Source organism: Bufo bufo, chromosome 5 (genome assembly GCF_905171765.1).
Source record: "Bufo bufo chromosome 5, aBufBuf1.1, whole genome shotgun sequence".
Lineage (NCBI taxonomy): Eukaryota > Metazoa > Chordata > Amphibia > Anura > Bufonidae > Bufo > Bufo bufo.
This window is the reverse complement of record NC_053393.1, coordinates 273,430,650-273,443,769: the sequence shown is the minus strand read 5'-3', so window position 1 is coordinate 273,443,769 and position 13,120 is coordinate 273,430,650. Positions and strand designations below refer to the sequence as shown.

The window sequence follows — 13,120 nt, the reverse complement described above, 5'->3', positions numbered from 1 at the left end:
CCTCCACTTGGACTTGAATAAAAGGCCTTTTTATTTGTCCATCCTCCAATTATTGCCTTTCTTTTGAACTCTGTCTTTATTCTTTTTGTCTTTGAAACAAAATGGTCTTCTCTGTTTAGGAAAACTAGCCACCGGAAACCCCTTTTTCCTATCAGATGCTTTGTCTAATATTTTATCAAGTATTGGGCCAAACTAAAAAATTTACCTGGCAAAGAATGGCACACAATTTTGACTTAGAAGCAACATCTCCTTTCCAACCCTTCAGCCAAGAGATCTGGTCGAGTTTGACAATGCGGCTGCTCTGGCCAATTACCTTAGAGCAGGCATAGCCAACCTGCGGCTCTCCAGCTGTTGTAAAACTACAACTCCTACCATGCCCTGCTCTAGGCCAATAGCTGTAGGCAGTCTGAGCATGCTGGGAGTTGTAGTTTTGCAACAGCTGGAGAGCCTCAGGTTGGCCATCCCTGCCTTAGAGCATCCGCCGATGCATCCGAAATAAAACCTACTGCTTTTATCATTGTTGGAATTGCTTCCAGCAGCTGCTCCCTTAGGGTTCTGCTAGCAATGTGCGACTACCTCCCCTAGCCAGATTTTAAGTGACCTAACAACTAAAGTTGTAGCAATATTTGGCTTGAAGGAAGATATAGATGCTTCCCAATTTTTCCTAAGTGTCCACCCTTTTATCCATTGGATCCTTAAGTGAGCCCAGATCTTCAAATGGGAGTGCTGATTTCTTATTAAAGGGTTTCTGTCAGCAGAAAAATGGTTATTAGCTTGGCTGACATTAGGGATTTACTAATGTCAGCTGAACATAACTATTTTAGTACCATCTCACTGCGTGCCGCCGTTACTGAGAAAAAAAAAATACTTAATATGCAAATATCTCTAATGTCACATCCGCTCGCGGCTAAAAGTAAATGGGAGAAAGATGTTGGCGAATTAACTGATGACCAATGGTCTGACATACTGGAGGCGATACCTCTCTCTTCCTTGAGTTTAGGACGTAAGCTCTCGCAGCTGTTTATTGTCCATAGAGTCTACAAAACACCGTTTTTTTTGTTCCGTATAGGGTTTAGACCCACGGATGAATGTCCAAGATGCTCTGTGGTTTCTGCAGATTTGTTGCATATGATGTGGACGTGCGAGAGGTTAGGGAGATACTGGGAGTTGGTACGTCAGACAATAAAGGACGTTTACAAGGTACGAATACCCTCTGACCCTAAAGTGTGTGTGTTAGGATATGTCTCTGAATTGGTCACCGGACAGGTGCATAAAATAGCTATAGGTAGAATGTTATATGTTGCTAGAAAGTTAATCGCCCTACATTGGATACAGACAGCGCCGCCAACCCTAGGCGAATTCCTAAGTGCGGTTGACACGATGCTGAATTATGAACGAATGGTGTACCAGAAGCGTGGATGCCCAGCGAATTTTTGAAAAATTGTGGGACCCATGGCTGTCGTTTCGACGCCTGAATAGAAACGTTTAACAATGTGCCTTTGTATTTTGCAAGTTAGGGTGGGGTGGGATGGGAGGGGTGGGGGGGTGGATTAAAACTTGAGTACTATACATAGTTTGGTATCCTTTTTGTTATTAGCCTTATGGACAATATGCCTCTATGTCATCCCTGTACGTAATGTGTTAAAACGTGTATTTTACACTGTAAAATGTTCAATAAAAAATGATCTGATTAAAAAAAATATAATATGCAAATATCCGTTCTCCCACCTCTGGCTACACCCTGCTACACTTGATTGACAGGGCCAGGCAGTGCTGGTCTCCTCTTGCCGGCCCTGTTTGCCATGGAAATCTCGCGCCTGCGCCGTCCCGTTCAGTATTCGGTGTAGGCAGTAAAGGACACTCGCTGGCTGACGGCTCACTCACCGCGTCGAATAGTAAACGGGACGGCGCAGGCACGAGATTACCACAGCAGACAGGGCCGGCAAGAGGAAACCAGCGCTGCCAGATCCATCAAAAACGCAGATGTGAAAGTAGTCCAAGACCATAAGAAGAATAAAGTTTTGGAATTGCCAAGTCAAAGTCCTGACCTTAATCCAATATAAATTTTGTAGAAGAACCTGAAGCGAGCAGTTCATGGCAGGAATCTCACCATCATAACAGAGTTGAAGCGGTTTTGAACATTCCTAAGCCGATATACAGGACTAATCGATTACTGGAAACGTTTAGTTTCAGTTATTTCTGGGGAGGTCGCATCAGATACTGGAGGTAAAGCTTCACATACTTTTGCCACGGATGTGATATTGGTTCATTTTCTTCAGTAAATAAATTACCACATCTAATATTTTTGATCCATTTCTTTGAGCTGGTTATCTTTACCTGCTTTTAGGACTTGTGTGAAAATCTGAAGTAGTTTTTAGTGAAATTTTAAAAATTATGAAGGGTTCACAAACTTTCAAACACTACTGTACATATCATTTATAAGCTCACAGCCAGTTAACATGAATTAATTACCTTTTCTTAATTTTTTTCTTCTGTTGCAATGGATCGTATACAGTGTATGGAAAGTGCTTCATAAAATGATGCCTGAAATCTTTAAGATAACATTTCCTTAGCCAACCATCCTGTATGGAAAAACACATGCAATTTTAAGTTCACAATGCTTTGTACCACAAGACCGGCATAGCAAGAATCAAGGTATTTACAAGTATGTAAGGCCAGCTCCAAATACACTGCTCAAAAAAATAAAGGGAACATTTAAACAACACAATGTAACTCCAAGTCAATCACACTTCTGTGAAATCAAACTGTCCACTTAGGAAGCAACACTGAGTGACAATAAATTTCACATGCTGTTGTGCAAATGGAATAGACAACAGGTGGAAATTATAGGCAATTAGCAAGACACCCCCAATAAAGGAGTGGTTCTGCAGGTGGTGACCACAGACCACTTCTCAGTTCCTATGCTTCCTGGCTGATGTTTTGGTCACATTTGAATGCTGGCGGTGCTTTCACTCTAGTGGTAGCATGAGACGGAGTCTACAACCCACACAAGTGGCTCAGGTAGTGCAGCTTATCCAGGATGGCACATCAATGAGAGCTGTGGCAAGAAGGTTTGCTGTGTCTGTCAGCGTAGTGTCCAGAGCATGGAGGCGCTACCAGGAGACAGGCCAGTACATCAGGAGACGTGGAGGAGGCCGTAGGAGGGCAACAACCCAGCAGCAGGACCGCTACCTCCGCCTTTGTGCAAGGAGGAACACTGCCAGAGCCCTGCAAAATGACCTCCAGCATGCCACAAATGTGCATGTGTCTGCTCAAACGGTCAGAAACAGACTCCATGAGGGTGATATGAGGGCCCGACGTCCACAGGTGGCGGTTGTGCTTACAGCCCAACACCGTGCAGGACGTTTGGCATTTGCCAGAGAACACCAAGATTGGCAAATTCGCCACTGGCGCCCTGTGCTCTTCACAGATGAAAGCAGGTTCACACTGAGCACATGTGACAGAGTCTGGAGACGTCGTGGAGAACGTTCTGCTGCCTGCAACATCCTCCAGCATGACCATCTTGGCATTGGGTCAGTAATGGTGTGGGGTGGCATTTCTTTGGAGGGCCGCACAGCCCTCCATGTGCTCGCCACAGGTAGCCTGACTGCCATTAGGTACCGAGATGAGATCATCAGACCCCTTGTGAGACCATATGCTGGTGCGGTTGGCCCTGGGTTCCTCCTAATGCAAGACAATGCTAGACCTCAAGTGGCTTGAGTGTGTCAGCAGTTCCTGCAAGACGAAGGCATTGATGCTATGGACTGGCCCGCCCGTTCCCCAGACCTGAATCCAATTGAGCACATCTGGGACATCATGTCTCGCTCTATCCACCAACGTCACGTTGCACCACAGACTGTCCAGGAGTTGGCAGATGCTTTAGTTCAGGTCTGGGAGGAGATCCCTCAGGAGACCGTCCGCCACCTCATCAGGAGCATGCACAGGCGTTGTAGGGAGGGCATACAGGCACGTGGAGCCACACACACTACTGAGCCTCATTTTGACTTGTTTTAAAGGACATTACATCAAAGTTGGATCAGCCTGTAGTGTGTTTTTCCACTTTAATTTTGAGTGTGACTCCAAATCCAGACCTCCATGGGTTAAAAAATTTGATTTCCATTTTTTTTTTTTTTGTGTGATTTTGTTGTCAGCACATTCAACTATGTAAAGAACAAAGTATTTCAGAAGAATATTTAATTAATTCAGATCTAGGATGTGTTATTTTTGTGTTCCCTTTATTTTTTTGAGCAGTGTATATGTGGCAGTCCGGCTCAGTTCCCTTCCAGTGAGCTGAATATGCCAGGAAGAAACTGAAGCAAGAACTGATCCCATAGTTTTCTAAGGGATCATTCATATTCATCCAGTGCATCACTGACACCTCCGGATGTCAAATGGCACCAGACTGTCCGGCGCTATCCGTGTACAGTGCAGTTCACCTATGTCAGCTGTGTCCAGGCCTGAAGTAGCTGGCCAGACACAACTGATAAGTGAAAGGGGCTTAATGCAACCATGACAAAATAAGTTCAGTTTAATTCACTATATAATTCTAATTCTCTGTACAAATGCAAGCCAACTAGGCAAGGCTACTTTCACACTAGCGTTTTCAGCAGATCTGTCATGGATCTGCAAAAAACACTTCCGTTACCATAAGGCAACCGTATGCATCAGTTATGAACGGATCTGTTTGTATTATGTCTTCTATAGCCATGACACATCCGTCATAACACCATTGAAAGTCAATGGGGGATGGCTCACTTTTCTATTTTGTTAGAGAAAACAGATCCGCCCCAATTGACTTAAATTGTGTGCAAGGACGGAACAGTCTTGCTCCGCGCCACATCACGGACAGAAAAACTATGCTTGCAGCGTTATTCTGTCCACGATGGGAGCGCGGCCAAATGGAACAGTTCAGTTTTCGTTCGTTCAGTTTTGTCCCCATTGACAATGATTGGGGACAAAACTGAAATGTTTTCTTCCGCTATTGAGATCCTATGACTAGCTCAATAGTGGAATTGAAAACGCTAATGTGAAAGTAGCCCAAGCATGGCTTGCAGCATTCCCAGCCACTACCCGCAGGTTAAGAACAGGAGAAGGAGAGCACAGCGCAGAACTGTGCACTATTGGAACAGCGGAAGCGGTGGATCAGCGAGATGAGTATAAAGCAGTTTCTTTTAACCATTTGCAGGCTACAGGGCAGAGTTTTAATGTGCTGAAATATCCCTTCAAAAAAGGTGAAACTTTGCTTTAAATATGATGGTAAACAGGTATTCAAAGTAGGGGTGGGCGGTATAGGCGATATGAAATATAAATTTAGGCCACGATATGGATTTTCGCCATATCGCCGGACCGCGATATGATCGCGCTCTCTGCGCGCACCATTTTCTCCTGAGCCGGCCGACACAGTGGAGGGAGAAGGAGGGAGCCTCCTCCCCACTGTGCGCGGCTGCCGCTGAACACCAATGAGGACAGAGTAGGAGGAGGAGGAGGAGGAGAGGGGGGGGGGGGGGGGGGCTGTGGCCACTGCACCACCAATGAATGTGCCGGCCATATCCCACAGGGTCCCCCTCCTCCCCCCCATCATTGGTGGCAGTGGGCAGTTCCGATCGGAGTCCCAGCAGTGTAATGCTGGGGCTCCGATCGGTTACCATGGCAGCCAGGACGCTACTGAAGTCCTGGCTGCGATGGTATGTTAGCGAGCAGCATTATACTCACGTGCGCCGTGGCCGCCGGGCGCTCCTTCTGTCTGTGCGGCGGATTGCTAATGCTTATAGCATTAGCAATGCACCGCACAGACCTATGAGAAGAAGGAGCGACCGGCGGCCACGGCGCACGTGAGTATAATGCTTCTCACTAACATACCATCGCAGCCAGGACTTCAGTAGCGTCCTGGCTGCCATGGTAACCGATCGGAGCCCCAGCACTACACTGCCATATTGCCCACCCCTAATTCAAAGCATCAAAATTTCTAATGCTAGATTGGTGGAATATGGGAGATGGGACAATGCATCAGCCTCAGCTGTTTGCATAGCTCCCGTTCACTACAATGGGAGTTATGGAAACAGTGGAGTACCAAGGGCCGGCACTTAGTCCCATCTAGCTGTGAAAACAGCAAAATGAGACAACCACTTTAAATGACAGAAAGGACGACTAAGTAGTTGTGTGAAATAGAAGAAGTTTTACCAACTTGACAGTTCCAGCGCATATGAAGATCAAAGAGGGAGTGTTCCCACACAAAACTCACTCTCTATCAGGCCATCTAGAGAGCTAAGAAGAAAGACTATGGCAACCTAGGCAAGATATACTACATGGTCAGCCTTCAAGTCAAATTTGTGTCATGGAATTCTACATGTTAACCCTTTAACTATTGGCCAACTATTTCCCTTCTGCCTGCTGTAGGTTATTTCCATTTTGGACATAGCGATATGCCACCAATGTCTTATAGATCCCCAAAATAGCAGTGCTCCGCTATTTCAGTAAGCCCCACAGAAATAAATGGAGCCCTGGCCACACAGGTGAGGTGTGCTTCCCATAGAAATCAATAGACGGTGCGTGATGTGCCCTCCAGCGCTTTGCAGGCTCTGTTCTAACTTTAGAGCCAAACTTATCAGACATTGGGAGCCTATCCAAGCAATATGCCTCCCAATGTCCAAGACAGGAATACCCCTTTAAAGTGCTGAAGAAGAAACTGTGGCTTAGCTGTCATGCCATCACTTGCAATCACGGGGTGCTGAGTACTTGGCATGGCAGCTGTGGGCCTACAGAAGGCTTCCGGGCCTGCCATGTCAAAATTATGGCCTACCTTTTCCTGTATTCAGTGATAGACTAAAGGCCCTCATATAAATCGGTTTAATGTATATGGGGAGCTCCCGACTCTCCTCCAACAGGCAAAATACTTATTTTCGCCCAATCTTTTTGTTCTCCCAGGAAACAAGCTGCAGCTAGAAAGAGGACAATTACTCTTACCAGTAATTTAATTTCCCATAGCCTCCACAACATCACTGATAGGAGCTTGATCCTGCCTCCCAGGGACAGGAAACAAGAGGAAGTCAAATAAAGACACCTCCTCGAACCTACTCCAGTTAACAGAGAACCGAAGATAAATTTAAAGAATATCATAAATAAACTGTGAATAGGACCCACAACTATATATGTGAAACGTCTATATATACACACACAAAAGTAAAAAAAAAAAATTTGGGGGGGGGGGGGACCCCGTGCTGTTGTGAAGGCTACGGGAAATCAAATTACCGGTAAGAGTAATTGTTATCTTTCCCTAACGCCTCCACACCGGCAGAGATGGGAGATTTTCAGAGAATAGATTTTTAGGGAGAGACTACAGCTGAAAGGACTTTCCGTCCAAAAGCCAAATCCTGGTTAGTCATAACATCAAGTTTATAAAGCCTGAAGAAGGTCATGGGGTTGGACCATGTGGCAGCCCTACATATCTGATCCACAGAAGCAGATCCCCTTTCCGCCCAAGAGGTGGACAGGGCCCTAGTGGAATGGGCCTTCAAACCTAAGGGGGAGAAACATTTTTCTCTTTATAACACAGGACAATGGTTTTATCCATCTGGCTATTGAAACCTTAGAGGCTCAAAGACCTTTATTTTTTTTCCTTGAAACTGGACAAGGAGATGATCAGACTTTCTAATGGAATCTGTGGCCTCAAGATACTATAGAAGAGAGTCCCGGTTGGGGACTAACAAAAAAAGAAAGGACACAGCCTGCTTGCGCCTTTAAGGAATCTCCCAACTAGGGGGATTTCTGCCACCCCGACGTCCAAAAAAAGGACTAAGAACAGACAGGAACTTTTAGGGAACTTGTTCTGAGCCCCTTACCAAATCCTGCTTGCAAGAACTCTAAAATCAGGCTCATGTTCAAACTACTCTGAGGATCCCAATGGTCACTGGCAAATACCAGAAAGGCTTTCCAAGTTTGCAGATACATTTTGGAAGGGATCTGCTTTCTACTATGTAGCAAGGTCGATATGACAGCCTCAGAAAACCCCTTTTCTTTTAACAAGATCCTTTCAATCTCCAAGCCGCTAAGTGTAGATGTTGTATGTTGGGATAAAGGGCTGGACCCTGATGAACAAGGTCCAGTATTGAGGCAGAAACCAGAGTTCCCTTGTCGCGAGGTTTTGAAGCAGAGGGAACCATAGAAACATAGAATGTGTCGGCAGATAAGAACCATTTGGCCCATCTAGTCTGCCCAATATAACCAAGACCTTTTAGGCCAATAGGGGGCAATTATAACTTGTGCCTCTTCTCGTATCTTTAGCAAAGTCCTTGCAATCAAAGAGAATGGTGAAAATGGGTAGAGAAGACCTCTAGTCCATGGCAGGGAAAAAGCATCTATCCGATTTAGATTTTCCTTGGGCTGATGGAATAAAAATGTTCTACCTTCCTGTTCTGTCTTGTTGCGAACAGATCCAATACCAGAAGCCCCCACCTGTCTGTGATCTGAATGAAGATCTTCTGATTTAACGACCAATTCTCCTTCTCTGAGAGACTGCTGAGAAAATCCGCTAAAATATTTTCATTCCCTTTTAAGTGAACCGCTGAAATGGACTTTAGGTTCTTCTCTCCCCATCTGAATATTCTTCTAGAGACAGCCGTCAAGGATTTGCTTCTCGTCCGTCCTTGTCAGTTTAGATATGCCACAGTCAATGCATTGTTCGAGAATACCTTGACATGGTGGTGTTGGATAGTTGGTCTCAAACTTAGGAAGGCTTGGAAGACAGCTGTCAATTCTCTTAGGTTTGAAGACGCTAAAGACATCTAAGGACTCCATGTTCCTTGTACCATCTCCTGCAAAGCATGTGCTCCTTTGCTGCTTGCATCGGTGGTTACTGTAATCTGATTCTTCGGCCGCCACTGCACCCCTGTTTGTAGATGTTTCTCCACCGATTGTTTTACTTGGTATGTAATTTTAATTTTCTAGTTAACTCTGCATCTTGTCTCAAAATGGCAGGAGGAAAGACTGCAGGATCCTGGTGTGGGTCTGAGCCCAATTCACAGAGGATATTGTCGATGTTAAGAGTCCCAGCAAGCGCATGATGTCTCTTCTTATCAATGCTGTCTTTCTGGAACAGAAGATTCTTACCCGAGCTACCAGGTTGATCTGCTTCTCTTGTGGTAAAAAGGATAGATAGATGGTGGGTGTTTTGGATTACACCTAGAAATAATCTCTGTTGATTTGGAATTAGTCTTGATGTCTACTGGTTGATAACCCACCCTAAGGAAGTCAGGGTTTCTTTCACAATTCTGAGATGGTCCAGAAGACGAGAATAGGAATCTGCAGTGATTAGGTCGTCCAGATAGGGGACCACCATTATTCCTTTTAGATGAAAGTAGCCTACTACATCTGCCATAATATTTGTGAACAGACGTGGCCAAAAAGTAAAGCCTAATATTGGAAATGACAGAGCTCTTCCTTTATGTAGGCAGCAAACCTGAGATTTTTGACTCTCGCTGTGAATAGGAACATAATAGGCATCCACCAGATCGACTGTTACCATGTAATAATCCTGAAAGAGGAGATTTACTACCGATTTTATTGATTTCATTTTACATTTTTTGTAAATGACCAGGTGATTTAGGTTCTTACGATTGAAGATTGTTCTGAACTTCCCACTTTTTTTAAAATAAGATATAGAGAAGACCCCCTAACCCCGCTGGGCTATCAAAACATCTGAAACGACCCATTTTTCCAATATGGAAGAAACCTCTGACTCTAGGTCCTCCTGTTTGAGAGGATCTGAAAAAAAAACTGGTTTGCAAGGAATCTTGTGGGCGGCAAGGAACGGAACTCTATTTTGTGAACTGATCCGATTTGTTTTTGGACCCAGGGGGAGGCTCCTATAGAAACCCAAGCTTTGTTGAACACGGGAAGTCTGCCCCCTACTGGACTTCTGGCGTCATTGGGACTTCTTGGAAGAGGAGTCGGGATTGAATAATAAACCCCTACCCCAGCCTCTAGAAGATTGCCATTTACCTAAAGACTCCTTTTTGTTTCGAGTCTGCTTAAACCTGTTTTGGGAACGAAAAGGTTTTCTTTGCTGGAAAAAACGGGATTCAGAAGGAAACCCAATTTTTCTGTCTGTGGCTTCATCCAAAATATTGTCTAATGCGGATGCAAATAGTCTATCCCCCTCAAAGGGAATAGCAAAAAGGCAACTCTTTGAGCCCAAATCCCCCGACCAGGATCTCAACCATATGGCTTTATGGGTGGCGTTCGATAGAGCTATAGACCTGGCCGAGAGTCTCACCAGATCTGCAGAAGTTTCCACCCAAAAAATTTGAGGCCTGCTTCAAAACCGGAAGGAAGGAAATAAATTTCTCGCGGGGATTACCAGCTGCTAAGTACCTTTCCATCTGATTGATCCAGACAGAAAGGGAGCTAGAGGCACAGGTGGCTGCGATAGCAGGTCTGAACATAAAAAATCTTGGGATACTGGATTGGTTAAGAAGACTCAAATTTTTTGTCCATGGGGTCCTTCAGTAACCCCTTGTCTTTTTTGGAAATTTTAGCTATCAGGGCAACAATCCTGGGGGTTCTTTCCCATGTTTCACAATCGGAATCTGGAAACTTATTTTCGTTTGAAGGCTTTTGAAATAACGGGTCTTTTCTCCGGGTCTTTCCATTCCCTAGATATAATGTCCTTTATATTATCATGAATAGGGAATAGCAGTCTTCTCTTTTCACCCAAACCCTGAAACATCTGGTCAGGGATAGATGAGGGTTCTTTAGTGTCTTCTAATTTCATAGTCGGCCAAATAGTTTTTAACAGAAAGTCTGTATCCTCCGGGAAACATAAGGGACGGACGGAGCAGTCATCGAGGAATCAGAGAAAAGTTCTCCTTCATCCAAGTCAAATACGTCCGAGGAAGGATCCACGGATTTTAAAGTAGATGGATGGGGAGAGGAGGGTGTCATACGTTGGTCTATTGCTGAATTGAACTAGTCCCTAAATTCTACAATATTGATGTGTGACCATGTCGTCTTTTCTACTACACATACGCTTTGCCATCAGTACTTTTGCTCTCTTTGAATCTGTATTTTTATTTAGCTTAATGATTGCTGTTTTAGTGACTTGATTTACTTGAATGTGAGTTTTTCCTTCTGCTGGTTTCTGCCATTGGTTAAAGAGGTTTTCTATTCTGTCATGTGCATGGGAACGCCCCCTTGGGTCTCCACCTCCCAGGTGATACCTATCAACCTGGGGTTAGTTTGTGTTACTTAAGAGGGAGCTCCCATTTCATATACATGTTTGTCATGAGGAAGGACCCACATTTCTTTGAGGTCTGAAATGCATTGACTGTTTCATGTACACCTGTATAGATTTTAATTCGCTGGAATAAAGTTTTTCATTTTTTCACCGAAGAGAGACGGATTTTCTTGTCTTTTCTAGTCCCTAAATAAGGGTTCTAAGGTTTTCCATAAAAGATGGCGACTCTTCCGCCACCACCTTTTCCGTACAGCATGGACATAGTGTTTTTTTTTTTACTAGAATGGGGGATGCCCTTTCTGCACATCACAAATTTCTTTCTTGTGGGTTCACCACCCGATGATTTTGCAGGGCTAGCCTCTTTAACCTAAAGAATATATACATTATATTAGAACCAGACCTACACCAGCATGCTAGGCAGCCAATAAACGTACAGGCAAGTACTGCCATTCACTGTAATGCCATAGCCATGACATGTGTTCGGCTCAGTCTTAGTCAGGGAGAGCTGTGCTGAAGAAGGTACATATAGTGTAGGGAGTGAAATAGTAATATTTTATTTTAAAAAAATATAAAAGAAAAAAAAAAATAATAATAATTGTTAGAGACCCAAAAGTCCTTTTAAGGACTATTGTTGTATGTGGCCCCAATATATATTTTTAGCGCAACCTGAGCAAAATAGCTTGCAATTGCTTGGCCGCTGCAGACCGCGACATTATTTGCACTACATCTCCTGTCTAACGTGTGCGCAGCCTAAAAACATCTGACATCCAGTGTACTTTTTTCATAAACAGTGTCCGTTGCTGACAGTTACATTACTTCCGCTACATCTCCTGTATAAGGTTTGCGTATCCAAAATATCAGCGACATTAATTCAGTGTAATTTTTATTAGCCGCTGGTGACAGCGACATTACTTGTGCTATGCCTCCTGTATAACGTTTGCGCATCCTAAAAATATCGGTGACATTCTGTGAACTTTGTTTGCATATACACTTACAAAACCTGCACTACTGTACGTGTGACATACTTGCAATCATTTATACCATTTAATATGTGCAAGGTGAGCAGTAAGGGACGGGGAAGTGGCCGTACTGCTGACGGTGCACGCAGAGGCCGTGGCCCTGGGCGCAGTGAAACTGTGCCTGCTGCCAGAGCAAAAGAAACACACTCATCCACGATACCTAGCTTCATGTCCCAGTTTGCAGGGTGGCGCAGGACACCACTCTCGAAGTCAGACCAGTGCGACCAGGTGGTTGGTTGGATTGCAGCAGATAATTCCAGTCGGTTAAAGGGGTTGTCCGGGTTCAGAGCTGAACCTGGACATAACCTTATTTTCACCCAGGCAGCACCCCTGATGCTGGCATCGGAGTATCTCATGCTCTGATGCGCTCCCTTACCCTGCGCTACACCGAGCAGGGCAAGGGCTCTTTTGTTTACAATAACACACTGCTGGGCGGAAGCTTTCAACCGCAATTAGTGTCTCAAGAGGTTGATTATGAGGATGAGTGGTCAATAACTGAGGTGGTTGTTAGGTCAATAAGTCAGGAGGATGACCAAAGGAAAGAAGTGGAAGAGGAGGTGGACGACGATGAAGTCCCTGACCCAACATGGGAAGGTGGCAAGCAGAGCTAGGACAGCAGTACAGAGGGGGAGGGATCCGCAGCACTGCAACAGGCTGGAAGAGGTAGTGGGGTGGCAAAAGGGAGAAGGCGGGCCACACCAAACAGGCCCACAACTGTTCCCCAGAGCAACCCCTTGCAGCAATCTCCCTTGCCAAGGGGTAGGTGTTCCGCAGTCTGTCGCTTTTTTGAGGAAAGTGCGGACGATAAAAGAATGGTCATTTGCAACCTGTGCCGTACCAAAATGAGCAGTAGCATGAACACTAGCAACCT

General features: G+C 44.8%; 1 protein-coding gene across 1 annotated transcript in view; it reads right to left on the bottom strand.

Moving 5' to 3' along the window:
* Positions 1–13,120, bottom strand: part of TEX10 (testis expressed 10) — a 196,880-nt gene that overhangs the window by 139,316 nt on the left and 44,444 nt on the right. The window contains exon 4 of the mRNA XM_040432491.1: positions 2,473–2,582. Coding sequence (XP_040288425.1) covers positions 2,473–2,582 — 110 coding nt within the window. The remainder of the gene's footprint in view (positions 1–2,472; positions 2,583–13,120) is intronic.